This window comes from Cinclus cinclus, chromosome 7 (assembly GCF_963662255.1).
Source record: "Cinclus cinclus chromosome 7, bCinCin1.1, whole genome shotgun sequence".
NCBI classification, from domain to species: Eukaryota; Metazoa; Chordata; class Aves; order Passeriformes; family Cinclidae; genus Cinclus; species Cinclus cinclus.
Window position 1 is genome coordinate 13,810,370 of NC_085052.1, and position 27,868 is coordinate 13,838,237.

A 27,868-nucleotide genomic window follows, 5' to 3' on the forward strand; every position below is an offset into this window, starting at 1 on the left:
GACAATACCGTGTAAGGCACTGCTTGGGAGGGCTGGGTAGTGGATTTGTAAATCTTCCCCAAAAGCAGGGCAGGGGAGGCTGGTTTAGCTTTGGAGAGGAGGAACTGGGGAGGGGACCACAGAAATGACCATTCCAGCTGTGACTCAGCAGAGAAAACTTGTCCCCCTCTGACCCAGATTAAAATTGAAGTCTGGTGCTGGGATGTATTTGAACCTTGCCCTGTGATGCACAGCTGGGGACAGCAGCTTCTTGCACAGGAGCCCCAAAACAACCCCATCACATTCCTCATGTGTGGGCTCTCCCCAAGAACAAAGCTGGGCTGCAACAGGATGGGGCCAGAGAGGTGGTGCCAGTTGAGATCCCACTCTGGGCCACAGCTCCAGTGTAGGGTCAGTGTGGGACCCAGCATGGAGATCCTGGCATCTACATGCCTAAACAGTTTATGAGCTTCAACTCAAAACCCTCACTGGAGAGATGAGCAAGCTGAACTAAACATGGTAATTTATTCACTCCATGAAAAAATATTAGTTAATCCAAGCCAATGAGATTGTAAAGCCTGATAACTGGTCTGGCTGATGCCAATATCTATCTCTAGCAATAGTCATGTTTTTTGTCTACATTGTTGCCCTAGGCAGTGAGATGCAGCAGCAACATGACAGCTCTCAGCCACACATGATACTTTAAGAGAGAAAATATCTTATTTCAACTCCAAACCAGGGGCAGAGCAGTTTAAAAAAAAACAAGACAACTTGCAAAAATTTATTTAGATAACAGTGACACTCTGGAGAACTTATTTGCAAGTCTGTGCTGTGCAATTTGAGATAAAATCTGTTTAATGAAATGAAGGTGAGCATTGCTTGTTTGCTTTGTAATGCCACTGCTGTGCATACATACCAACACACTGAGACGAGTGATCCCCCTTTAAATATATACATTCACCCAGTGCTGGGTCCCAGTGGCTGCTGCCCTTTCACTTGCAGTCAAGCATTGCTTGGATTGTGGCTTCAGAAGCCAAAACCTACTCATTTTTTAAATTACGTAAGCCAGATAAAACTGTCACTTTGAATCACAGCTTATCAGGGGGGCGATATTTGGATTTTCAGTATTGAAGATATCTGTTGTGAGTTTTTGCATTCCTTTGTTCAACATGTTCAAGAAGAGAAATGTCTCTCTAGACTCTCATGCCCACTTTGAAGTGCACAGAGGCCCGTCACCTCCCGCTCCCTGAGCTCCAGGGAGATGGGGCTCACCATTCCCATGACACCCAACTGCAGCCACGGAGGAGAAGGGGCTCGCTTGGGGCTCAGCCTGCAGGAAGGCAGCGCTGCTTTCAAACACGCTGCTCCTTCTCCTGCTTGTTTTTCAATTGCATGGCGAGGATGTTAATGAGTGTCTGAGCTATGGCAGGCAAGCCCAGGGCATTTCAAACGTGGAAGAACTTCACAGAGAAATAATCTGCATAAAAATCTGAGACGCCATTATTAAGAAGGAGGAAAAGAAAATGCAAGCAGAAAGCATCCTCTTTCGGCAGCCAAGAGTGGCAAGAGAAGAATGGCCCTACTGAGAAAAATTTATTCATTTGATCCATTATTTATATAAAATGTTCTTTGTAAACCTGATTTCCCATCACCCTGGATGACAGCAGGAGGAAGACAGGAAAAGAGGTCCAACTTCATACTTCCAAGGGGAAGACAGACTGTCTGAGCACCCTGTATCAATGCAAGTATCCCAAAGGCTCAAATTTTGAGCCCATGTGCTAAGGGAGGTCAGTGCCATCCCTGCAGGTGGGCAGCACCTCACCAAGCACCCCCACAATTAAGAGTAGTAGCTCTGGGCTTCTAAGCAGATATTTCCTTCTTTTTATAGATGGAGTCCTCGTTGTCCCAATGAAATTGCTTAAGCCACCAAGGAAAACCACTAAAAATAAAAGCATTTAATATGGTGTTTTCACATGAACACACAGAAAGGCAACAGTCTGCAACAGTACTGACACAGCATATATAAATAAGGACAAAGATTAAAAATACTCTGGAAATGATAGACTCTGGGAACAGTTAGCGGCTGCTCTGGGAAGAAGCATCCTTATGAGTCATTGCACAAGGCAGACAAATGCGACACATCCAAGCATGACTAAAACTCTCCCGTGCCTGGGAGACAGTGTGAATGCATTGGGACTGCAACAGCCAAGGTCCTAGGGGCAGAATCTGCCAATCTCCACCACCCACAGCATGGTGAGCCCAGCACCACAGACTAAAGCCCAGGGTACTGAACCCCTGCTGAGTCTGCCCCGTCAGGAGACAGCACCCACCTCCGTACCAGGTAAGGCATCTGACGTGCAGAAGGCCTGGCCAATGCCCCAAAGGTAACTTTTCTTAGAGCTGAACAAATCTTAGCTGTGCCAGAAGCCAGAGAGAGGCCCTGAGCTAGAGCCATCAGTAAGGGGGAACAGTGGAGAGTTACATTAGTCTCATCTATATGGGAGCAGTATATTTAGTTTTAGGTACAAGACTGCCTTGCCAAGCAGTCACCCATACAGAGCCATACGAGACACCAAGTAGGACAATGGGAAGAGAAATGCTTCACCCAGAAATTGTTCCCAATGCAAGTAAGAGCAGAGTTAGCAGGAGCAGACCCAGCTCTCCCTGTGCTGCCACTTTACCCTTATCCGTTCCTCATCTCTGCTCGGAGGTGAGATTCCCAAGTCTCTGCTACCAGCAGGCTGCAGGGACAGGGCAGAAGTGCAGTCAGAAAAACATGGTGCCCTTCAGAGAAAAGCACATAAACAGCTGCAGCCTCTGGAGGAAATGATTACAGACATATCCAAAAAGCACATGCTACTACCACAGCAAACAGCCTCTGCCCTTCCTCACAGCATCATCATCAGTCTGGTCCCTGAAGAACCAGAGCTTTCTTTGCTGTGACAGAGGCTTCTAACACCAGCAACTCCCAACTCACACATCTACAGTTTCCCTACCCCCTGTATTTTCAAGGCTCCAACTTGGGGTCAGACTGGGGACAAAAATCCCTGATAAATTAGCAAAAACCATCCTTTGTACAGAGCAGCACAGAGATTTGTATATTAAAAAAAACCAAACAAACCCACAATTGAAAAAAGTGACACATTCCAGCTAAGCTGCACAGGACTCCAATGCCCTGTTCTGACAGCTCCAGCCGATCAGACTGAACTCCAATATTCACACCTCCTGCCACCAGTTGTTTCAGAAAGCTGTCAAGAGCAAAGCTCTAACTCTGGCTGGCTGCTGGTTCTTAAAGATTAGAAGACAAATATAATTGGATTCCAGAGATTATTTGCTTTGCTGAGAAGGGCTGAGAAGTGTTTAGATGGTCCCCCAGCTGATTAAATCTTTATTTCACAGTAGTGACCCAGTGTGTATCCTACCTCAGAGGGTCGCAGACAGGTTCTTGGCAAGACTGGCTTTCTGGAGCACTTTGGCTTAACGAGACTGCTGACATTGGCTGGCTGTGATTGGGGTTTATTCTGTATCTAGGAGGTTTCATCTCATTTCTGCAGCTCAGACCAAAGAGCCAAACCCAGCTTCAGCCTTTTCCCCCAGTTTAATGATTAATCAGCCAGTTGCCTTACCAGCCATCCAGGTATCTTGAGCCAAAGCCTTTGGCACCATTTGCAGCAGATCACAAATGGATGGAGCCTTCTCTCACCTCTCTTTCACACGTAGCCACAAGACTCTGCCTGCCCCAGGCAGCCAAACTTCCAAGGACTAGGGTGTTCTGCCCCAGGCAGCCAAACTTCCAAGGACTAGGGTGTTCTGCCCCAGACAGCCTTTGCCAGCCTCCTGCTCTCCTCAGCTTAAGCCTCTCTGGGTGAACACAAAGCCAAGCCACTCCTTGTTCAGAACTGTGCCACCGAAACATGAAGGCAGTGAGCAAGGGCTGTCTCTAGCTCAAGCTAAAATAGAGGGATGAGTTTATTGAGGAAGCTCCTTTCCCCTGGCTCTACTTGAAAAGATGGCATACAGAGCCTCTCCTTCCAGGCCCATCCTGTGCTCTGTACCGTTTGTGCACTTCAGCCCTTTGGAAACAGCAGAGCAAAATGGAGCCAAGAAGAAGCAGAGAAGGACATGCCTCCAGAGGAGGACTGGAGGGAAGCTTAGATGTCAGGATGTGGGTAAAGGTTACAGCCCATCATTCTCACTGCTAACAGGGGGGAGGAATCAAAAACAAGCCAACGTGTTAAAAACTCAGAGCAGTAAAGCAAAAAATTACAGCCTAGCAACATTACAGAGAAAGCTGGGCATGCACACAGGGCCCTGCAAAGAACAGGGCTCTCCTTGTAAGCAAGCACTCCAGCTCTTCCCGGAGCCAGCAGGTCAGACATGCTGCACAAGTTTTGGTTAGATAGTGGTTTGCCCCATAGTAGAATGAAATATAATTTATATACAGGAAGAAACAAATCCCTGCAATCCTTGCAAAGGTCCAGGTTCAAGAGTGCTGCTGTGTTGGTGAGGGTTCTGTGAGCCTGCAGCACTCCCCTCTCAGTGCAGCACATTTTCTATTCACAGCTTGTGAGGCTGGGCAATCCCCACCCATGCATTGGTGTGAGGCAATTCAGAGGGATGATGAATCCTTGGAAAGCAGGCGGGCTCGCATGCGTCTACAGGATCCCTGTAGCAGAGAATGAGAGCAGTTGAATGCTTGAGACACAGAATACTGTGCAAAAAAAGGTTCACATTGTCCCCCTGCAAGCACCCTTCCCTGGTGTCAGCCTCCCACACTTTTTGCTAAAGCTCTAGATGAGGCAGTGAGCAGACAGGAACAAACACAGCAGTCAGTCTCGGGCTGCACCAACCTCTTGTCCCACTGCCACCTTGACAGGCTGTTAGCACTACCCTGTGCTGCCAGCTTCCCTCTGCTTCCTGCAACAGCCACCTGCCACCTCACAGGCAGAAGGGCTGTGAGACCCTTCAGGGTCTGGATTCCAGCATGTCACCTGTCTGCAGCTGGGCACGGAGCAGACTATGAGCTGGGGCACCACAGCTGTCACAGAGCCTTGAGTGTGTGCTGTCACCTTGGCAGGTTTCAGCACACCAGGTTCCCTGCAGGAAGAGGAATAGGGGGTAAGGGGAAGTGTCTCACCTCTTTCTGGCCTTCCAAAGACTTCAGCTTCACCTGGGACATATGAGCTGGAGAGCCACATTTCTGTAACTGGGTAAGAAATGGCAATAGGAGTAGAGAGCTGGTGAATGAACTGGCATCCAAAACCTTCCCTTGGAGCAGCCTGTACCACCAAAGAGCATCTATCACCCAAATCCACTCTTGGTTTGTCTGGGCCAAGGGACAACCCTACTGCATACAGGCAGCAGGCTGTGTACAACCTGTGGAGGAGGATCAGAGAGAGGGAAAGGGGGCACAAGACAATGCCCCAGAGCAGGACACAGACAGAGAGACAAGACTGGAGTAGAGGCCCAGCGCTGTCACCCCTGCTCTGATGCTGCCCTTGTCATCTGCTCTGCTCTCCTCAGAGCAGCTCTTCAGGACCTTATTTTATCATACAGAAGAAACTTGGATTCCTTCTCTTGGGCAGAGAACAGCTCCCCAGGGACCACTGAAGTTGCACTCAAACTCCCCTCACACACTTCCCCCACCAGCAGCTTCAGTGGTGCTGGGAGCAGCTCTTACCAGTTGGATGTTCTCTTTGCTGACCCGCACAGGCTCTGGTGTGGTATCCCTGCTCTTCCTCTCCAGGATAACTGGAGTTCCCAAAACTTTCCGCTGTTGTAAGAAGAAAGGGCTGTTGGCTAGCGCTTAGAGTGCAAAGTAAAAAAGAAAGGGAAGGAGCAGGATGCATTGCTGGTAAGCACTTGAATGCTGGGAAAGAAAAAAAGGAAGCCAAGCTGGGACAAAGACTGCAAAGCAGACCCACCTGAAATACCACACCACTAGGCTGAGCCTCCCTGATTGTAAAGGGTTTGGGAGCTGACCTGAGGTCTGTCCAGGAGCCCAGCCTGTCAGAAGCAGGTACATGCTGCTGTAGGGCAGCCCATAATGTGCTAAAACCCGTGCTAACATGCTAGACTACATGACCAGCTCCCTGTCAATCCTCACCTAATCTCAGGAAACAATCAATTCTCCAAAAAGATGCATAGATCCTACAGCCATGTCTTTCAAGACAATTACACTTTACACTAACAAGGCTTATTGCCACTGTGCTGCCTTTTCTTCCCCAGTGGATCTGTGTTGTTTGGCAGGCAATACTTTGAGGAGTCCTTACCGTTTGAGGGTCTCATTCAAGGCAGGGCAAGATAGCAGCAAAAAGCAACATCAGAAATCCACAGTGGAGAGCAAGGGTCAGAGGCTGCTTTTACCTTAATCAGGCCGCTGAAGGAGCGTGGGCGGGTGCGTCGCGGTGCTGGGGATGTGGGCGCATCAGAGCCAGGAGTCAGAGCTGTTGGATGCTTATTAAACTAGGAAGAAACATTAGAGCAGTACGTTAGCACAGTTATACCTGTCCCTTACTGCTGTGTGCTGCTCTACATGCTGTCCCAGAGCTCAGTTTCTCTCCTTCACCCCTAAAATGGAAGAGCAGCTCAGAACTGCAGGAGGAAGAAAGCAGAGGAAGGGCACACCTTCCACCCAGGATTGCAGGCAGTTTGGGTGCAAAAGTGTTTTGTGCTGGCTATCAGATGAACTAAAAGTGGCAGATGTTGGGAGCAGAAAGAAGGCTGGGCAACAGCTGAAGGCTGGCAGCCACAATTGGTGCTGACCATATTGACCAGCGTGTCTGGTGCAGCAAGTTGTCTGAGACCAAGAGAAGACCAGTTTGTCCACTCTCTGCAGTCAACAGGAGAAGAAACTTTTCCCTTCCTAAGGGAGGAAGCTCAACAAGGCCATGATCAGGACTGGAAAACTGCTGGCTATCAAGTCCTTAGCTTGAAAAACAGAGCTAAAAAGTGCTGCTTGATACACCAACATCCAGGACACCTCCTCCTCCTCCTCCTCCTCTCTTCTTACAGCTCTGCCCCTGACACAGCCCAGAGCCCACCTTCCCCAGACTGCCCAGGATTAGGAGCAGCTCTCAAGAAGGCCCTGTCTTTAGCCCTGTGCCCAGGATTGTGCTGACAAGCACACCCCAAGATATATTTCCTCCCCACACTACCTGCCGGATAAGCTTCTTCTTCTTTGCAGAGTCAGGCATATTGTGGACATGGTGGAAGAGCTCCTTCAGTGCCTCCTCTGTGCACTGCTGGGTCTCCTGATGGCAAGAGTCCAGCCGGCTTCGCTTCTGAGACTTGAGGGGCTGCAGCTCCTTGGAGCCCGAAGACGTCAGCAAATCCAGGTCGTCCTGGGAAAGAGGAGACAGGAGTCGCTTGCCATGCTTTAATCCCAATGAGCCACCCATCTGAGCCAGGCTAGGAAGAGTCTCATGAGCTGCCTCAACCCCAGTGAATGCACAGGGCTGTGTTTTTCCTACCCTTCTGCAGCAGCACTGCATCAGCAGGCCCTGTGCCAGGAAGAAGTGACAGCAATACAAAGGTGACCCCATTGCTTCTTCCCTCCCTTCCCAGATGCGAGCTACAGAAGCCCTTCCAGGTTTGAAAGGGGTCAATGCAGCTCCTTGCCATGCATCTTCCCTCTTCTGCAGCTATATGAAGCAGGGAAGCATTGCCTGCATTGCTGGCAAGACACTAATGTTGTCTCAGTGGCAGCAAGTAGCCTTTATCTCAGCACTTCTTCCAAGCATCCTGGCCATGGCAGCAGGCATGTCTGTTTGGAAGGAACAGCCCTGTGAAGGAGCAGGTGCTGCATGTACTGGGCACAGGGAGCAGGTTTGCTGCTAAACAGGGGCTTGTAGCTTTCTCTCCGTGTGCTTTTGATTAACAGATGCTTCAACTCTGTCCAATTTCCCTAATGCAGCAGCCTGCATTACCAACACCATATGCTTCTCTTGCTCCTGCCCTCTGACAGATCCTCTTTCATGAATTGGTTTGTTTTCAGCTTCTATCACTCACAAAGATCCCTTCATAGCATCACAGCCTCTGCCCTTTCATGGACGGCAGGCACTGCATTTGCTGGCCTTACCTTTGATGTGTGGGTTCTGGATCCCAGATAGTGTAGCCTGGCACACTCCCGGATGTACAGTGGAGCCTGTGACAACAAACAGAGAACAGGCCAAATGTATGTTTAACATCTTTGGCCTTGGGGCAACAGTGGCTCCAGCAAGAGCTGCTTTTCAACCACACAAACCACTTGCATCAAGACTCAGCCATTCTGGGCAAACAAAGCCATGGAATTTCATGTCCCCAATGCACTCCCTGTTCACAGTATCCTTTACATGCTGACATTCAGCACAAGTGGAACTCTGAGCAGGGAAGAGTTCCTGTGGAACCCTGCTCTAAGTAATTGCCCCAGCTCTGAGCTGGCCAAACTGGAATCTGACAAGGTAGAAGGGGAACTCTCTATGGGAGGACTTTGCAGTAAGCAGATGTCTCCAGTGAACCAGGAAGGCCCTGAGAAGTCAAGAGACTGTCTGTTGCAGAAACATTTCCTTGGAGGTACAGTTGAAAGCCCCACACTCCTGACTGTCCTACCACAGCACTATGCTCAGACCTGGACAGTGCCTGTAACAACAGTGGGCTGATAACCATTTGCAGAGAAATTCACAACGAAACAACTCACTGCATCACATATTCTGCTCTTGGAAGCACTTAGGCAGGACAAACCCCTCCCATTTCCTTTTCCTGCCAGAACAGAGTGTAGCCCAGTGTGTACCTGCCCTCGGGAGCCAGGTTTCCTGCCGGGCAGCAGGTACTGATGTCCAGCAGAGGGGAGTGTTACACTGCACCGTGCTGCTGACCTGCCCTGGCAAAGCCCCCTCCAGGGCTGCCTACCCAGCAAAGACCTCCTCCCTAGTCACTATAGGAACAGTTTCTTGTAGAAAGTCTCCTTCTCCTATGACATAAGAGAGCCCACAGAATATACACTCAATATATGGGATCTGTGTGGACAAGGGAAGGGACATTCAGTCTCCTGGTGATGGAGGTAGGAGAGCAAGATCCCAAAGCACAGAATTCACAGAATGACGAGGTTGGAAGAGACCTTCAAGATCATCGAGTCCAGCTCATGCCCTAACACCTCAGTGTAAGCACACTTACCTTGAAGAGTTTCTGAGAATGTTTGATCATGAAGGTCACTCCATTATTCAGCTTTGTGATATTTTCCTGAAGGTCATTTGCCGTCACCTGGCAAGGGGACACAGCCAAAGGCACGTACATTAGAAGGCGAGGAGAGGGGGTCTCTTCTGGGGCACAGACACACACAGTGCCGCAGCAGGAGATGAGATGACAGGCAGGCAGGGCTTATAGCATGCCAACAGCAGAGTTCACAGAGCCAAAGTTGCTCTGAGAGAAGAACCAGATAACAGTGGTGGGCAAGCAGTTCACCAGCACCATAAGAAACTTTGAAGAGAGATCTGCAAGGTTTTTCTGGAGCTGACATTCTAAGAATAAGCATGACTCTGCTGTGCTTTCAATTTTACTGAAAAAGGAGATGCATAAGTTGCAAATGTGACCCATGGCAGGTCTGGGCTGAACACTGGAACTGAGTCCTGCCAGGAGGCTCCCACCTCTCCATCACAGCCTCCAACCCTCACATTACCGTGTCAGCACTTAACCTTCTCATCTTGTTTATTCCCCTGCCAAGCCTTTGCTTTTTACCTTGCAATATCCCACCCACAGACACTGAGGCATTGCTCACATTTCTGGGCCATAGGATGTGGGGTGCAAACATGAGGGCAAGGTTGTGGGCAGACATCTTGTTCTTGTCCTGCTTCTTGGCAGTCTGGTAGAGCAGGTCCAGCAGCAGTTTGAGCAGACTGCGGTTGGGAGCGGGAAGGATCAAAAACAGCAGCTGGAGGGCTTCAATTTGGCGCTCTTTGTCTGGAGTGCTGGTCTTATTCCCCTTCTCATCAAACAGCGTCAAGTCTGATAAATCACAAGGTTCAACATGAAGGACATACATTACCTTCCCTCAGAGCAGTCTGTTGCAACTGCTTATCCTTTCCTCTTCATATGCAGAGCTCCTACAAACCTCTGTACAGTTCTTGGCCCTCCATCTCTCTTTCCCCCCAGCTCCCAAGATCCCCACTTGATGTGTTAATCTATGCTACTCCTCCCACAGAACAACAGAGCTGCTAAGAGCTGTGATGGCTTGAAGGCAAGATGAAGGAAGTTCACATAAGGTAGTTCAATAACAGTTATTAAATATATAGAAACCACAGCTTGCTCAGAACCCTGGACATAAAACAGATGGAGACCCAGGTTATCACTGTGGGCTTTACAATGTGGTATCTGAGAGAAGAATGGTCTAGACAGACTTGGTCTGATTTGTTAATCAGCTCTAGTCTTTCCATCACCAGGCTGAGGTGGCAGGAAGATTCCTTCTTACACTGCCTTTTAGGAATACACTTCACAGTCTAGCGTGCTTTCTTGGAGGCCAGTTCCAGTCCTTCTACCCATCACTGCCTCTTGCTGCCCACTCACCTGCAATTTTGAGGTGGGCATGGAAGTGCTTGTGCGTCAGCAGCGGCTCTGGTAATTCACCCAGGAACATCTTAAGTAGGGTGGCCACATCATTGGAATGAAACTCTCCAGAGTCCAGGTCAATATCTGTACCACTGTTCAGAGCATCCTTTAGGATCTGTTGCCTGATGCTGTTGCCTGGCACTCGAAACAAGCCTTCTGCTCTTAGATCTGCTCAGCAGAGGGGAGAAAAAAGGGCACTGAATAATCAGAGGCTGATTTACCACCTTCTCGCTAAAGCAGTTCCCTCCTCTTTCCAGAGCCTGACAGAAAACCTCAGTGAACTGTATTCTGAGACATGACTTCAAGCTGTCTCCCATCAGTACAGAAAGTCCTTGTTCAGAGAGAAATAGACCAACATATCTGCTAGGCAATTCTGGGCAACAGTTGCTCAGTGCAGTCCCAAACTCCTGCTGCTGGAGAGTTCACAGCTTGTCACTCTGTCTGTACCAGAGACCTGAGGTGGGCCAGACAGATACCCACTGGGATAGGAAGACAGCAGACAGAGCCACTTACTTTTGTGCAGATACTCTATTAGCTGGGAAACCTGTGCGATGCCTTCTTCTGTCAGTGGTGAGCCAAACACCACCCCTTTCTCTGCAAAACAGAAGACAACGTGTTCAGACAGCTCAGAACCCAACAGCCACAGAAATTAATACTCCCAAAAGAACAGGATTTCAACATGCAATGACCAGTGCAAAATGTTAAGGGTGAAGGTCACAAGGACCATCATAGATGTGAGATATCACAAAAACTCCAAAGTAAGTCACTTCATCTCACCATGCTGTACTCACATGGGCTTCATCATCCTGCTTCTCACCTCACTTTAATTACAGCTTTTATCAGCTAAAGCAAATATTCTCTAGCCCTTGAAGAAAAAACAATACCAGAACAGATGCTTCGGTTAAAAATGGTATAGAATCTGCAAGCCTAGACCTTATGAAAAGAGCAAAGCGAGAAAAGTAGATGTAAGAGCCTGGACAGCCCTGGTGCCAGCCACATTGGCACACTCCACACCATGAGAGAAACATCCAGACTAATCTTCACTGTGGCATGAAGTGGAACAGAAACAAGAGTTGCAGCTATGAATTTATGGGAGAGGCAAATAAGCACTTCTGGGGAGAGCAGACATAATCTGACTGGCTCACACTTGCTTCCTTTTCAGGCATGGGTAAAACATGGAATTTCTTTATCCCAGTGAATCTCTCTTCCCTGTCAGCTGCCCTGGTCTGAGTAAAGTATGAAAGCTAAACAAGGCAGAAGGAGAATAGCAAAGCAATAAGCTGGCTCTTCTCACTCTTGGAGTCTGTTCCCATTTTATGGGATTGAGACTGGGCATGAGCTGCCAGCTCCAGAACTCCAGTAAGTAACACAGGCTATAGTCCCAAAAGATGGAAGCAACTGAAAGGAAGGGGATCCCTGCAGAGAAGGAAACATTAGACAATAAGTCCATTTAACTGAAGGGCATTTGTTGAACCAATGTAGAACACTCTTTTTGTCCACAGAGGAACTTCCCAGGTGAGACAGTGATTATCCAGAAGGACAGTGTTTTCTAATAAATGCAACCTTGCTACTGAATAGATTTTTTTTTCTGTCAAACACACACAGCCAGTATGATCTGTCCCTCAGAAAGTGAATGAACACAACTCCCAGAGACTTCACTGGCAGCAACCAGAACTCTGGGCACTACACTTCTTCCCTCAGATGCAATAGGTTTGGACTGGAGATAAGATGCTGGATAGACTGTACCACAGCATACTGACTGGGACTGAGAACTGGAACCAGGTACAGAGCTGGTTTGTCCTGCCTTTGTACTTAGGCTTCAAAGAAACAACAGATATAAGAAAAAAATACTCCTCCCTTCTCCATGATCAGATTTCCAGGAACATGGGTCACTTCTGAGGGCAGGCTGGACATTTGCACCATTTGCACTGAAAGTTTCTCTCCTTACTCTTACAGCTGATAGTCCATGAATCCAAGCAATGCACTGGCTGCTCTGATAAACATTATCTCCTCGACAAGCTTTCTCTTGCTTTTTTATCCCCCTCATATCTCATTTTGATTTTACTTGCTTTTGGTCTCTTGTACTACAGATCTTACTGCTCTGTGCTGTTGATGCTCACAGCATGTGGGAGAGACCTGGTTAACCCTATGCTCTTCTCTAGCAGCTATCCTGTGTAACTAAATTTATTCCGCCTGAAGAATGTTCTGCTTTCTTCCAGGACTTCTGAAATACAGGGTAAGCCAACAGGAACTCCAGCCTCCTGTTAAATCAAGAACTTTCTGACCTCACTCTGATAAAGCGCATGCTTCAGTCTGCAAGAGAAAGGAAGGCAATGCAAGCTCTTGATCCACACGAAAGATCTGAAAGGTTTGACTGCAAAGGGAGAGAATGATGGGCAAAAGATTCTTGTCCTTGAAGAAAACTAAACTCATTAGACATTCAACAGAGAGAATCAACAGTGGCCAGGAACAGAAGAGGAAAATACATCTTCTTGGGACATGCAGGGCCTGACAAATTCGATTTAGTTTTGAAGTCAGAAGCTGGTATCTGAATGACAATTTGATTCTCAAAGAAACTTGAAAGACATGTCTGGAGAATGGATGCTGCATTACAAAGGCTTAGATGTTATTGTACGATTGCTTCTGAAACTAAGCACCAGCATGAGACTGAGTTTCCTGATGCTCAAAGAAGTTGTAAGTATTTGCAGTACGATCAGCTCTGAGCTACATGGTCCTTGGCCTCTGGCTTTGAAAAAATAAATCTTGTTTGTTCTAGCTGGTCTGTAAGATGAAGAAAAACAAATGATGGCTCCAAGATGAAACACACAGTACATGAAACTGATTTTCTCTGTAGGCACAAACTTCTTTTTCTCAGAGTTGGCCAAGGAGTTCACAGACAGTGCCTGTCAATGCTGGGAGACACTGCTGTTGCAGCCTGGGAGTGCAGCCAGCAGACTTGGAAACATCTGCTAGCTGTAGTGACACATGGCCATGGAGACATCTGAATGGGGGAAGGCAGAGCTCTTGGGGGAAGGAGTTAGCAGGAGATGTCAGGTCTGATAAGAGCAGTGCTCCAGCAGAGTACAGATAATTTAATAAAAAAATTGAGCTGGAGAAGGCTCACCAGCCCCTGCTGGAAGGTTTTGACAAGTGGTCACTCAACTCACTCACTCACTCACTCACTCACTCACTCCTGTTTGTCAAGTGGCAAGTGCCTGGATTGAAGGTGTCCTGCTACTCTCTGGGAAGAGAATAACAGAAGCAATAAGAGGTATGAGCACAGTCTAACTGCAGTTTAGGGGCAGTATGAAGACCTGTTATTATGGAGCAGCAAAGTAAGTCATGGCAATATTAAGTAATTCTCATCTAAGGATGCTAAAAGACTTGATTTGGAGTCTTTTATTTTCCTAGGGTCAGTGTATGTGCCAGGATTCTTGCCAGGTCAGACAGAAGTGGAGGGCTGAAGCCACCACCAGAAAATTCTGCCCGATCAGTGGGGTTGCAAAGCTTGTCCCTATGAAACACAATGGATGAATAAGCTTGGTAGAATCAGAAACACTTAGAGAAATTATGTAATAGTTGAAGACAGAAAAAAACTGTAGTCAACTATGCCATAGCAATAGATTCCTTCTCTGAGACACTCACAATAGCAGAACTGCTCAAAGGAAGGAGAAAACTTATCAGAAGTGCTCAGCCTCAGGCTGCCAACATCTGAAGGCAGATCACAGCTTCTCTGCCAGCAGCCAGCCAGTCTAAACTGGAAAACCAGAGCTGAGAAGGAATGTGAGGGGCCCAGATGGAGGCTGCTTCTGTCTAGATGAGTGAGAAGGTTTAACTGAACTTATCAGGAGAACCAGGTTCCCCTTGAGTGTGGGCAAAGGTGGGAGAAGAAACACACACACCTAGAACAGCCGTTTAGTTTCAACAGAATGGTAAATGCCAGACATTGAAGAGGAAAGGATCTGAACACAACCACACTCAAAATAAGACTTCTGTGAAGGGCCTGGGGCTAGTGTTTCACAACCAAGACAGCTGAACTTGAGAGAAGATAAGAATAGTCAGTTTAGCAGAAGAAAACTCTGGTAGAATGTTTGTCTAAGAGAGAAAGAGAGATATGTCACCTCCCAGAGTTGAAATTTGGCTTCATCAGTCAGTCTGCAGAGCTTTGTCACTGACTCACTGGATTGGGATATGGATCAGAGCAGCACTAGCATTTGGATGGAAGATGCTTACAGATTTCTGAGCTGCACAGTGGGCAGCTGACCCACTGAAGCCAGCCTGACATACACCACAACAATAATCCCTGAAGAAGGGTATTCTCAAAGTGCAGGGCATCTCCAGGATCAATTTCCTGGCCTGTTTTGCTCCTTTCTAGAAGTGGCATCCCCAGAGATAATGAAACCATAGTATTAAACATTCCACACAAGTCCAAAACTACGGGCTGAAAGTTTTGTAAACTAAGTGTAACAAATGACAGAGTCACCCTAAAGGTGGGCACCAGACTTCATACCATCCATACTCACCCTTGCGCTTCAGAGACATCAGAGAACGAAAAAATCCAGAGGCTGTGCTGTTTGCCCCAGGCAGCTTTGGGTCCTCCTCTCCCATTAGCTGGGCCAGCTCTGCCCCAGGCAAATCAATGAGCCTGGTAATGTTGCTGACAACCAGCTCTGTGAACACCTCTGGTTTTTCATGGCGCAGCTTTTCCACAAAGAAGTCAGGATTGAAGATGATCGGGTGGCTGCGGAGGGAGGAGTCATTGCAGATGACAAAATTGCAGATGGCATCACTGAAAAAAGGGAAAGAGAAAAAAAAATACAGTAGCTCCTCATCACTTTGGTTTTTACAGCCAGCTGGCCTGCCCTGAAGGAGACATCTGCTACACGGGAGCTACCAGTCTACACCAACAGCACTGTCTGACTTTGGTGAGTGTTCAGCACAGCACAGTTACATTTCCCTATGGAGCAACATCATTCCTGGACGGTTTGTACAACACAGCCTAAGACTAGCACTCCATAGCATGATGGTGGCATAGGTAATACATGGCAACACCCAATGAAAACTTTCACTACATCTACATCTCTACTACTTGTTTCGCTGTATTGATATCCTATTAGCTCCGGCAGAAATGACACCCAATATTTTACATTAACTTACTGCTTTAAGTCCCTTCCTCCCCAGAAATTCACTTCCAGTGGCCTGCAAGTCTGAAAAACAATCTAAATTTTTTCATGGCCAGCTTACACTCATCATTCTCATTGCCATTCCATCATACCTACCTTTCTAGTAACAAATACAGTTCCCATTTTCTGGGACTTTGTTTTTAAGGTCATAAATGTGCAGTAACACTGAACCCTCAGTTTTGTTGTAGGTGTGGTCAAATGCTCCCAGGTGACCAAGCCTTTAGTTACTGCTCTCTGCCAGTTCTGTACTCTGAGTCTGGAGCAAGTGAGAACTCATTGTTATGAGCCATGCAAGATCCATCCTTGAGGAACCCCTGCTAACTTCTCACCTAGATCATCCCTTTTCATCTTATCCAGTTCTTACCTCTTTGTCATCCCTCCATGCCCTTTATCCACCTCCCTACTCTCTACTTACACCTACTTTCTTCATTTCATAGCTTCTCATGTGACATAGGAAAAGGGATGCACCTGAGACACTGCTCTGCTAAGAGTTGTCTTTAACATGTACATAACCCTACCAGAGGATAGGTACATTTACCATGTTGAAAATCAAATCAAACAGATATGTTAAGCACTCTTAATGCTTATGCTTTTATCCCAATTTCCCTCTACCTCTAGGTCTTCCATTACCTATCCACTCACCACTGTTTCAAACACTTTCATGTCTCAAGTCAAGCCCACAGGCTAGAGCCACCCAGTTTGCTTCTCCCACCACTCTTTTACCTAAAGGTGAGAATTAGTGTCACTATTCTCCAGTCATGAGCTACTGTCCTGATTTCATACTCAGCTACAAAGGGACAGCCTGGCTCTGGGTGTGCCATGGCTCTGGGAGAATGCCTACCCACTCAGCTTGCACATATCGTGTGTGTTCACCCTGTGACATTCTCCAATCCTTTAATCATTCTTTAACTCTTATATAATACTTTCTGCTCTTTCTACATGCATCCTGTGAGCTCTCACTGGACACCACTTTCCAAGAGCAGCTGCCAAGTGCACAGTTAATAGTGATGCTGTGCTTATGTACCAGGGATCATGTCAGTTCCTTAGATGCAGATGTGGGGCAGCAAGTGCTCTGCTGAACACCCCCAAACTCAAAGGTTTTCCCTTCAAAACAGGCTTTTCTACAGAAGATTGGAGCACCTTGATCTTCCTCTCCTCTCTGCTGAAGGGTGGAGGCAATGCCATTGTGTTCAGACTGTGGTGGGCATCCCTACTCACTGCTCAACACAGCTGCCACCAGAAGCATTTGCAGCCCACTTCACATCCACTGGCTCAAGAAACAGAACACTTCACTACTACTTCAGAGACCTCAGCAACTTCATGTTCTGAAGTAAACTGGCAGTAGCTCATGACAGGAAGACATTAAAGCACATACTGGCAAATTACCTGAACTCCAGCCCACCTCCGCACAGTATCTCTGAACCCAACAGTTATCTGAGCTACTGCTGTATGCTTTTGACCTGAAAGACTATCTCCAGGATTTCCAGGATGTGTGAGCAGAATAACAGAACAGAAGCTGGGACTCAGGCTCCACAAGAAGAAAGATACTTGCTGAAACAAGAGGAAATGAGGCTCTCAGCAACTCCTGCATCGTGAGAATCCTTACCAAACCCCCTTCCCTTTACACTGCTCTCCACGGATGCCAAAGACGCCTTCAAGAGGATGGAGAGGAAGAAGGTCTGCAAGGCAGACTGCAAGGCAATCTGCCAGGTCATCTAAAATTTTAGAAATCTCTTAAAGGCTCCCAGCTGCCTGGCTCAGTGGTCTAGCAAGCACACTGCTGACTCCAAATGGGGGCCATATTTTGCTAAGCACCTCCCAGCCTGTTTTTCAGCAGTTTGTTATCTGCAATAAATCAAGACCAAAATGCAACAATTCGATATCAGCTGCCAAAAAGCAACTGCAAATTGATCTGATCATATTCACATTTCATTGCATAAGGCTACAATGCACAAACAAGTGCCAGCTCTGCCCATAATGTGGAGCAAGCCCTTTGCCTGAAACCCATGACAACTCATTCTGTGGCAATACAGATCCTGAGAAGGGTTAATAGCAAGTGTATAGGCCCACTGACCCTGCCTGCAATGATCCGTGCAGTTATTCACTCACTAGCAGTTTTGTTTCCCCACAGAGAAGATATGCAAATACTTTGCAGCAGTTACATCAAGCATCACAGATTATCTCTTCCCTCTGACAATTAGATATCTAGATTCACAGAAAGAAAATGAAACAATTTTGTCAACTAGCACTGACTGATATGACTTCTCTGCACAGCCTGTGTTAAAAGTCGCACAAAGTCCAACAACATTTAATGTAAAAATAAATAGAAAAAAAGTAAATTTCTTACATGAGTGCTGAGAGCTTTTGAAGAGGCATTAGGAAGCAGAGACAGGGAAAAGAACTTGCTCCTTGTTTCCAGCAACAAAAGAAACCTGCCTGTCCCAGCACAGCCTATGCAAATTCCACGCATGCTACGAGACACAAGGGCGCATTATTGGGTCTGAAAGGCCCCCTTGGCACACACTGGGCATCAGCCTTCACACAGGGACAAAACAGAAAAGAAAAGCTGGACAAATTGATTCATGTCTCTTGCCAAAGGCTGCGTAGCTGGAGTTTAACTGCAAATAATTTCTACATAGAAACCAGGGTTTTGAATTAGGACCAGCGTGGTATTAAGTGCTTTCCACCTGTATCCAAGAGGAATCCACAAAATAGTTCCAAGTCCACGCTGTGTTTACCATGAGTAAAGCCTTGCAAACACATTCCCAACAGCATCCAAGCACAACCGGTGTTACAGCACTGGCAGGACAATAGCCAAGTCCCTTAACTGCACAACCCCATGCCCACAAACCTTGCTAGAAACACCCTCTGCAGCACCTGCCTTCCACACTTTCAGATCCTTTCAAAAACAAAGCCTGTAGATCGGCCTCTCAGAGCTGGAATCAGCACCTGGCCGTGGCTCCTTGCTACCATTACCATGCCAGCATGTGCCGTTCATCCACTTCAGGATTCCTGTTCCACGTTTCTCTGGATTCCCGTCCAGTTTCCTGCCTGCTGCAGCTGGGACCAGCCTTGTATACGCTTATTGTGATATGGCACTTCAATGAGCTACTTAATTTTGAAAGGTCACTTTATTAGCAGCTCTTCCTAGCGCAGAAAATTTGCTTTTGTATCATTATTGCTAATCAAAATGGAAATGTGAAGCAAACCCCTATTTCTGAGCAAACATAAAGCCCCCACTGGTTTTACACACAATAACCCTGCCAATCCTCACTGCTGCACACACCATAACCTTCAGAAAGAGCCATGTGCCCCATCTGCTGTTTTCATGTTAAAAAAGAGAGATGGATGTACTCTACCTACACTCACAGTTTCTATAACGGCAGCATAGGGGAGACAAACATGTATTCATGGAGTTTTATTGCCTTTTTTTCCCCTTGCTTGCAATTACAGAGTTATATTTTCTATATGCTGTGATCTCAGATTACTTTACGACACGTCAAAAGACAATAATAAAGGAATAGCTTCCTCTCCAGTCTCATGAATATAATCAAACCCCAATGAATAATAAAACCTTGTTCTAATAGGGTTGTGATTAAGACAGCAGATTAAAAAAAAGGGTCCTATATTGTCCTGAGATTCTTGCCATTCTAGTATCCTTCAGAGGCAAAGCCTGTGATCCCAGCCAAGTCACAAAGAAAGCTGTCTGTCACACACAACGTTTTTGCTTCAGGCATGACAGCCCCATCATTTCATGGGGAGTGGATGGTGCAGGAGGTCAAAATCATGATGGATCAATTAATCCCTAAGGTAACTAGATCCAGGCCAGGGAAATGCCTTGGAAACAAGGACAGAAATGAGACTTTAACTGCCATAACCTGGTGATCAAACCTGTGGTGCAAGAGCTCTGCAAGCAGGCAGATTACTTCACGTGGCAGCAAGCTTGCATTCAGATAGGTGAGATAGAGCTGGTTCAGTGGCTTTCACAGATTTGATATTGTTCTAAGTCGACACATGTAGCAGAAGCAAGGTTCAAGAAACATGAAATATTAGAGCATAAGGAGAACAGAAAGCAAGAAAGAATGAAAAGGAAGAGGTACCTTTGGGGCAAGGCATTAGTTGTGTTTGTCTAGCTGGGAAGGCGGATACACTGAAAGCTAAAGATTTCAGAGGAGCCTGATGTGTCTAATTCAGTGGGCAAAATCCATCTCCAGTGCCATTTTGCACACTTTGCACATCATCACTGAGGCCCTATGCTTCAGACACACCACAGTAGACAAGTTTTACCATACAGGAGTAAAAGGATTAAAGAGCTTTTGAAAATAAGACAGATAATAGAAGAAAATCTCCCTCCATAATAACAAAATCTTTAGATTATAAGAAAGAGACAGGCTGCTACCAAATACTAAGAGCAGGGTGATAAGCAGGCAGTGCTGAAGAACACAAAACATGAACAATTCTGTCTGGCTAAGCACAAAGAGACACAGGACAGATGCGCAGAGGCTTGGATTTCCCCAGGGAGGGAGAAGTACTATTGTTTCCTATGTTGTGCCAGAGTAAGGAATCAATTAATGAGGATGTCTGAAGACAGTATTTCCAGAGCCAGATAGGAGCCATCCCAGATTTTGTAAAGAGATGAAAGAGCCATAGCAGAATTATATGGAATCATTTTAAGTACAAAAGGACCAGAAGACAAATTATTTCCTAGATTAAAAAAGAATAAAAGTAGTCTGATGGGAATGGACTGTAGAGACTTTCGAAGTGACTTCACAGCTAAAGTTGCTCTGAGGGCTGTACTTCATACTGACATTCTTGTAAGATGGTGTAACAAAGATCACATTCAGGCCCCAGACTCGGCACCCTAACTCTTCATAGAAGGACTGATAAGCCTCTGAAAAATGTCAAGAAAAACACCCAGTAATTTTTGCCCAGGGTTATACTCATAAGGTCTTCAGGGGCAGAGTACTTTTGTGATGAGTACACAGTGCACAGCACAGTGGGTGCCAATCCTTGCCTACTGTCTCTAGCCTTGACACAAGTAAGCCTTATGAGATAACACTGCCTTTTTAATTTTTGCTTTGCTTTCTTCACATTTAAATAGCTTACAGAGAATGATTCAGCCTTTTGGCTATGAGAACCATATGATAATATATAATTTAAACAGCAAGGAGCTGGCTAAGAAAGCTGTTGTTATGTGATGGTGGCCTGTGCTCAGTAACCTGGAACTAAATGCAACTCCTGCCAACCTTTTGGAAACCAGGTATATTGGTTATCCATGTCATTCCTATAATCTATGTATGTAAATTCATAGATGTGTCAGTAAAGGACTCAGAGTAGATCTTGGCAACACTGGCTACATATCTGTGATGTGAACATGGAGGAGATGGACTTATCTGAAAAGATAAAAGCATTCAGAGGAGTGGGGGTCTGTGCTTTGGAAGAAAATTAAAATGCAATATATTACCAGGGTCAAAGAAAAAAACAATAGCAAGACAGCTTGATACATGTGAAGCATCAATAAATTTGCATTTCAGCATGAAATTTCTCAAGTTTGACCTGAGTGAATTCCTTGTGATATTTTTAATAATAGCCACTGGAATATTTTAAAGTCAATCAAGCAGTACTTCAATCAGCCATCACAACATCAGAGCATCCAGATGCCTTCTAGTGCTAGAAGGGAAAGAACCAAGGGGTGCCTTAGAGAGGAACTGCACATTCACTGCGCTGCTCCTCATCAAGTCTTCTTCCCAGTACCACCACCCCAGGTCCAAGTGCTTCCACATTCTACAATGGCTCAGCTGACTACCCAAGACCTTGTAAAAAGTGCAGAAAGGCAGGTACCACCAGAAATCCAGTAATTTTACACTAAAGATCTGCAAGTTCATGTGTCTGCCTTAAAATCAGATTAACACAGTCGAACAGTGTTAAATAGGGATGCTGCTCTGATTCTCATGACTGTCAATGCATTTGTGTCTCTATTTTAATATAAACTCCTACTGAGAGCAGCAATAGAAGAGGTGCCTTAGATCCAATCCTGATTTCACTGAAACCAGCACCAAAACTGAATCTTTTTAGATGGCAGCAGCTGCCTCTTCTCGTTACTGATCTGCTCACTTTTATCACTGTGGCATTGGGAACCTCGGTCACAGCTGGGGGCTCCACTGTGCTCCATGCTGTACAAACAGAACAAAGGCAGTACCCTGTCTTTAGAGGGCTGATAGCTAAATCTGAAATGAATGCTGGAGGGACAGAAAAGAGGAGGAATCCCATGAGAAGAGGCAGCACTATCAGTCAGCATGACTGATATAACTGAACTCTGCCAGCTTTTCTGTAGACACTATTAAAAAGGAGGGCGAGGAAGGACAGGAAAAATAATCAGGTCACACTGCAGACATTTAGAAGAAATCCAGCTTTTGTGCAAGGGGTGACATGGGACTGAGCATAAAGGAGCTGGTTTGAAAGCTATCAGGCAGGAACAGCTGGGACATGGGGCTGGGAAGGCAAGAGCTGAGCTCCACACACTGGTTGGGAGCTGCTGGTGAGGCAGAGACAAGCCAGAAGTGCCAGGGAGCTGGAGAAGCTTGGCAGTGCCACAGAGCATCCAGAACCTCACTGCAGGATGGGGCACAGCCTAAGGAAGCCCCACAACCATTTCCCACTGAATATCTGTCTGCCATATCCCCAGTGTGCTGGTGGGTACTTTCCAGTTGCCTGTAATGATAACATTCCCTTGCTCTTCTCATTTTAAAACGCATTTACCCTCTTTATTCCCCCGTGTTGAGTATACTGGATAGAAGTCAATAACAGGCATGGCCCAGTCCTACCTATACCTCCTTGGCCTCTAGCAATCCCAAATTTTTGCATGCATCTCTGATTGTCACCCTTACTCTTGAAGGTAAGAGTCCTCAGGCATCCTTCAGAGGCAGGATGAAATGAAGTACAGACCAGCAAAGATACATCATCTAGATGATTCTGAGTCCAGTTGCTCCAAGCTAGTGTCCAAGTCAGACCAGAACTACCATCTATAAATAGCAACCTATAACAACGAGGTTTACTTCTGAAAAAATCAAGGAATTACACAAAAACAAAGCAAAGTTAACGGCAAAGTTAACAAGCTATTGCAGCAACCAGTCTGGAAACTCACAGCAGCCCAGCAAGGCAGGACGGATGTTTTCCTCCAGTCCTCCCACAGAACAATAACCCAAAATCGGTAGCACCAGCTGGTGCCCAGAACACATTTGGGAATCCCATCCCACCATTAACTGGTAGACTGGTGTTTGAGCGAAGCACCACAATTTGAGTACAGTGTGCTGCAGCACTCACAGGTTCGCTTGACTGCAGTTAGTTGCTTTTTCTGGACTAAGATGATACTGACACCCGGGGCAGGACCCACAGCCAGCTCCTCACAGAGGTTTTATAGTCACAGCCTGGTAAATACAGAGGATGAAGGTATCTAGGAATCACAGCTCTTGGTTCTGTTCACTACACTTCTGTAATTCCACAGCACTCGAGAAGTGCAGTGAACAAGTCCATATCTTTGCATCTGTGTTTTGTATCACAGTTGTGTTTGCAAAGGATGATAGCACATCAAATCCCTCATCAGCAAGCCTCTGCAGGCACCACTGAGTATGTCAGAGGCCACATCCCTTGTTCCAGATGTGTAAACTCTTACAAGCTGGAATTGTGATGAGGAACACCTGGATGCATGCCAGCATTTAAATAAGCTGGTGACATCTGGTCAGGGCTGCAGAGGCACACGGATAAACAGGCTGGGCCCGCCACAGAGCAGCACAGCACGCAGCACCAGAGAGACAGAGACTCTCAAAGCAGCCCAATTAACTCACCAAACTGAGCAGCAGGGGGGCCTAGTGCTTTTGAAGGGATCTGGGCAGACTAGGATGTCAAAAACTGGAATACTGTACACAGATACCAGAATTCATATGACAATAACCTATAGTGTCACTTTATGCAACTCTGGGGATACAGCTTCTCTTCCCATCCCGCCAGACAGTTCATCTCTGGATCAACTCTGTTTCACTGCAGAGCCCAGGGAACTGTGATGTATTTATACATGCTCCAGGGGCCACTCAAGAGAATGCAGAGTGGTATGTATGCTGAGGAGAGCTCCAGGAACCCCCAAGAGCTTGTGAGGACGTTCCCTAAAAGGCTTCCTGCTCTCCAAGGCATGGAGAGCCACAGCATCCTTGTCTCCAGCTACAAGACAGCTTACAAGCAGGGCTTTAGAAATGCCCATATGGAAGTCCCAAACCATAAAGCTGTGTTTCAGCCTTGAGTATGAGCTCCAGAAAAACAAAAAGGAAAACTAATGCCATTCCCCCTGAGAAATTCCTGCCTCTGAAAATCAGAGCTGCCACATTACCGCTCAAGAAGAAAGGATGTTTTGGCAGAAGTCCAAATTATTAGAGCTTTATAGGCCAAAAGCAAACACATTAAAAGTTCCTGTAAGCCAGCTGGCAGGCAATTATTAAGCAGCTTATCACATTCCCTGCTATCTATAGTCTCTGAAAATAAAATTTATGAGGAAACTCTATATGGCTTAATTGCAATTACCTAGAGTAGAGGTGAGAAAGGCCAGGAGTCAAGGAATGAGGGCTTTGCACTTTGGAGCAAAGAGCCCAATGCTCTTGTCAGACACCGTGTAAGTGTAACGCATTACCAGGATGAGAGGCCAGGGACACACCAGACCTGTGAGGCTTTGAAAAACTTCAGCCTTTTTATCCCACCAAGCAGCCACATTTGCTCCCATTTGTCAGCCCATGCTAACTCCAGGACTCCTGTGACTTGGGAACTCACTGTGTCAGTCCCTAGGATCACAGTGCAGGTTTGGAAACAGCAGCAGCACAGCACAGCTGTGCCTGAACCCAGCCCTAACCAGAGCATAGGGCAAGGAAAGGAGCTCCCTGCTCCTGCCTCCAGCTAAAGGGCAAGTGAAAATGAGATCCTATAGAAAGAGCTAGTTCCAAAACAACTGGAATATCTAAGGCCTCAGCTGTGACCAGGAGCCCAACCCAAGATACAGCAGGACAGTATTTCCAAGATAGGCTTGACTTCAGTGGAACCATTTGACATTAGCCAACATTTCCATGCTGCCCTGTCTCCTTCCCATCTGTTCATGTCACTTATTAAATCAACACACACTGAGGACTTTTGACCTTTAGGACAAGGCATTTGGCTTCCCAGCAGTGCCTAGCAGTCAGTGCTTCAGTTTCAGACTGAACTAAATGCACCTTTAAAGGAGTGATAACGAAGCTCTGTGACATTTTCATAGGCATGTAAATGTGCACACAGCAACAAGGCAGTGACCAGGCTGGCAAGGAGACCCAGATGCTGCTTTGGGCTATGTGGGAAGCAATGCTCCCCCTTCACACAAGCAGACAATAAACTGAAGTGTAGCAGAACAAGGATCCTGTTGTCAGAGCCCATCCTGCCCTGGATGGGAACAGAACAGGGTGTTACATGCAAACATATAAAAATACTGCAAATACAACACGGCCTTGAGTTCAGTTCAGATGCATACCTCACAGGACTTGGACTGAGTATGGGGTCAAACACAAGTCTAGGTCTCAAAGATTCTCATGAGGGCTGTGGAAAAGGGAATGTGTGAATAAGATTGTCCCCACCTCCCAGGCTATCATCAGAGAAAAGTAGCCATGTGTTCAGAGCTGGCTTTAACTCAGAAATCAACCATTTTTTCCTGCCTGACCCTCAGCGAGTCACTTTGATTTTTTTGCCATCAAGTCATGTTTACAGTGAACATTTTCCTATTTCCAGTAAAATACAGATAGCAACTGTGTCTCCTTTCATAACCTGTTTACGATGTGAGCTCTTCATGTCCACTCTATCAAGCCATTTTAGCAAGATGCTTTATGGGTTTTTCCAGCTTCTTCCAGACCCATTGCTTTTTCCCCTGTGCTCATCCCACCCCTCCCATATTAAATGGCCAACATGAGTGCTTGGCAAAGCATTTAGGTACTGCTTGAGTCGGACATTAAATGCATTCATGAAACAATTGTTTTTCTTTTGAAATTGAGCACTCTGGCACACTGCAATCTTCATTCTCAGTTATGAAGAAGCAGGCAGAGGTTAAAGATCACAAACAGGAGAGAGAGAGACCCACACAAATAATCTTTTATCGTTTTCAGTAACATTTGGTAAGGAGTTTAGGACACCCAGCTTTTAATTCCAGTCTTTAAGTCAGCATGCTATAATATCACACGCACAGCATGCAAGCTTTACTAGCTAACTTGCAGTTCTCTCCAGATGAGAGGAAACAGGCAAAAGCACAAAAAAGCAAGCTTTGTGACCTATGTGGTGACAGACCAGCAAAGCAAGAGATCGATTTTCTAGCGCTACCTGTGGGTGACAGGCAGTGCTGGAGGAAAACTTGTACTTCAGGCCTTTCATTAACATAATTGCTTGCAGAGGATGGGGGGTAAAGAGCGAGAGAATACATCCTAAGGACAACTGCCAACATAAAAAAAAAAAAATTTAGTCATTTAGGCTGATCAAGGCCATGTTAAAAATGCTTTATCCAAAAGGGCATTTTAAATATCAGCTGTACTGAGCATACACATCCCTTTACCAGGTAGAGCATTTTCGGCACTCCCTGCCCAAAAACGCTGCAATGAGCGCCATCTCTTCATCCCTCCTTGCAGGGCAATGCTCTGCCCCAACCCAGGCACCACAGCAGTGCCCTCAGATCAGCAGAACGAGTGCCATCGGGATGGGTCCCGCTCAGCAGTGAAAAGGATGGCACCACTTCGAATCAGGCTGAATAAGAGGCATCAGCCCTCAACTGTATTTATTTATCCACCAGAATTACCATTCAAAGGACACTCAGTTTGCAGCTACACACCACACATACAAAGGAAGTAAAAATAAGAGGGAAATAATAATAATAAAAAAAAATACTGCAGTCTTTTAACAGTCATCTGACATGACGCTGCTCTAGCGAGGTGCTCATGCAGTCCTTGCTATTTTATTGCAGCAGTAACAGAATGGTGATGCATACCACTGTATGAGCTAAAGGTGAATTCCGTAAAGATGACATTGCTCGTGCGTTTGGAAAGCCAGAAAAACGCGTAGAGCGGACAAAGCAAAGGGGAAGGAGGGCTGTATGCGAAGCAAGTCTATCTAGTGCCATCACCCTACCAAACCTCGCAACTGCCAAGCGCTCGGTGCCGGCTCTGCGGCTGCAGGAAGAGCGAGCCAGCCCAGCGGGGCCCCCGCAGCGGCGGGGCCGCGCAGAGCTGCACGGCGGGCACGACGCCTTGTCACCCCTCGGGAACACCGCCGGCCCGGGGCGGGCGGCTGGGGCGGGAGCGCTCCCCTTGCAGAGGAGCGGGCGGCGCCTCCCCGCAATGCAGCACCGGGACGCTGCGGGGAGCGCGGCACCGCGGGGACAGGGGGTCACACCGCGACCCCCGCGGGACTGCGCGGCGGCTCGGCAGAACTCCGGAGCCGCCGGAACACCGAGCCCGACAGCTCCGTTAAGGTGCCAGGACACCGGAGGGCGGCGCGGCCCGCAGGGGCAGCGCCGCAATGGGCGGGCCGAGGCGCACAGATCGGCACTTGCCCACCGGCTGGTGCGGGGCGCCCGACCCGTTAACCGGTGGCGAGAGGCCACGGGAAGCACGCCGCCGGGACGGAACGAAGGGATGTCAGGGATCCCGCTCCTACCTGCTACCACCGGACGCCGGTGCTCCCGCCGCCATCTCATACCTGCCGCTCCGCCTGCCCATTGGCCCGCCGCGTCACCCCCTCTGCCCCGCCCCGCTCGCGTTGCGCGACGCCATTGGCTGCGGCCGGCACGGCGCCGCCGCTATTGGCCGGTTCGAACGGGTAACGGGCGATCCGCGCGCACGAGGGGGCGAGCGTGGCGGAAAGGCCACCCGCGCGGCGCGCTGCTTGCTGGGAGTTGTAGGCCGGCAGGGCAGGGCTGCGGCGGCGCTGAGCAGCCCCACACCGCGGAGCGTGTGCCGCAACCGCTTCACTGCCACGAAACTCACCCTGTGCTTGATGGACCCCGAGCCTGCAGGGGCCGCAACAAATGCTCCAAGAAGCACGAGTTACACCATAAACTGCAGCTGCCATCTCGGTTTGAG

At 47.3% G+C, this 27,868-nt stretch overlaps 1 protein-coding gene across 2 annotated transcripts; it reads right to left on the bottom strand.

The window, feature by feature from the left end:
• Positions 1-2,000: 2,000 nt before the first annotated feature.
• ARHGAP19 (Rho GTPase activating protein 19) lies at positions 2,001-27,505 on the bottom strand. Of its 2 annotated transcripts, none has more exons than XM_062496154.1 (12): positions 27,444-27,505; positions 15,084-15,349; positions 11,074-11,154; positions 10,519-10,728; positions 9,734-9,960; positions 9,133-9,219; positions 8,060-8,125; positions 7,137-7,322; positions 6,346-6,444; positions 5,660-5,752; positions 5,117-5,185; positions 2,001-4,645 (listed from the first exon to the last, which is right to left on the bottom strand). In XM_062496154.1, exons 1-12 carry the CDS (start codon positions 27,503-27,505, stop codon positions 4,589-4,591), a joined length of 1,503 nt encoding a protein of 500 aa, XP_062352138.1. In that variant the 3' UTR covers positions 2,001-4,588. The 2 variants fall into 2 exon arrangements, with proteins under 2 accessions (XP_062352138.1, XP_062352139.1); XM_062496155.1 differs by lacking the exon at positions 27,444-27,505 and adding an exon at positions 18,091-18,119.
• Positions 27,506-27,868: the final 363 nt, after the last annotated feature.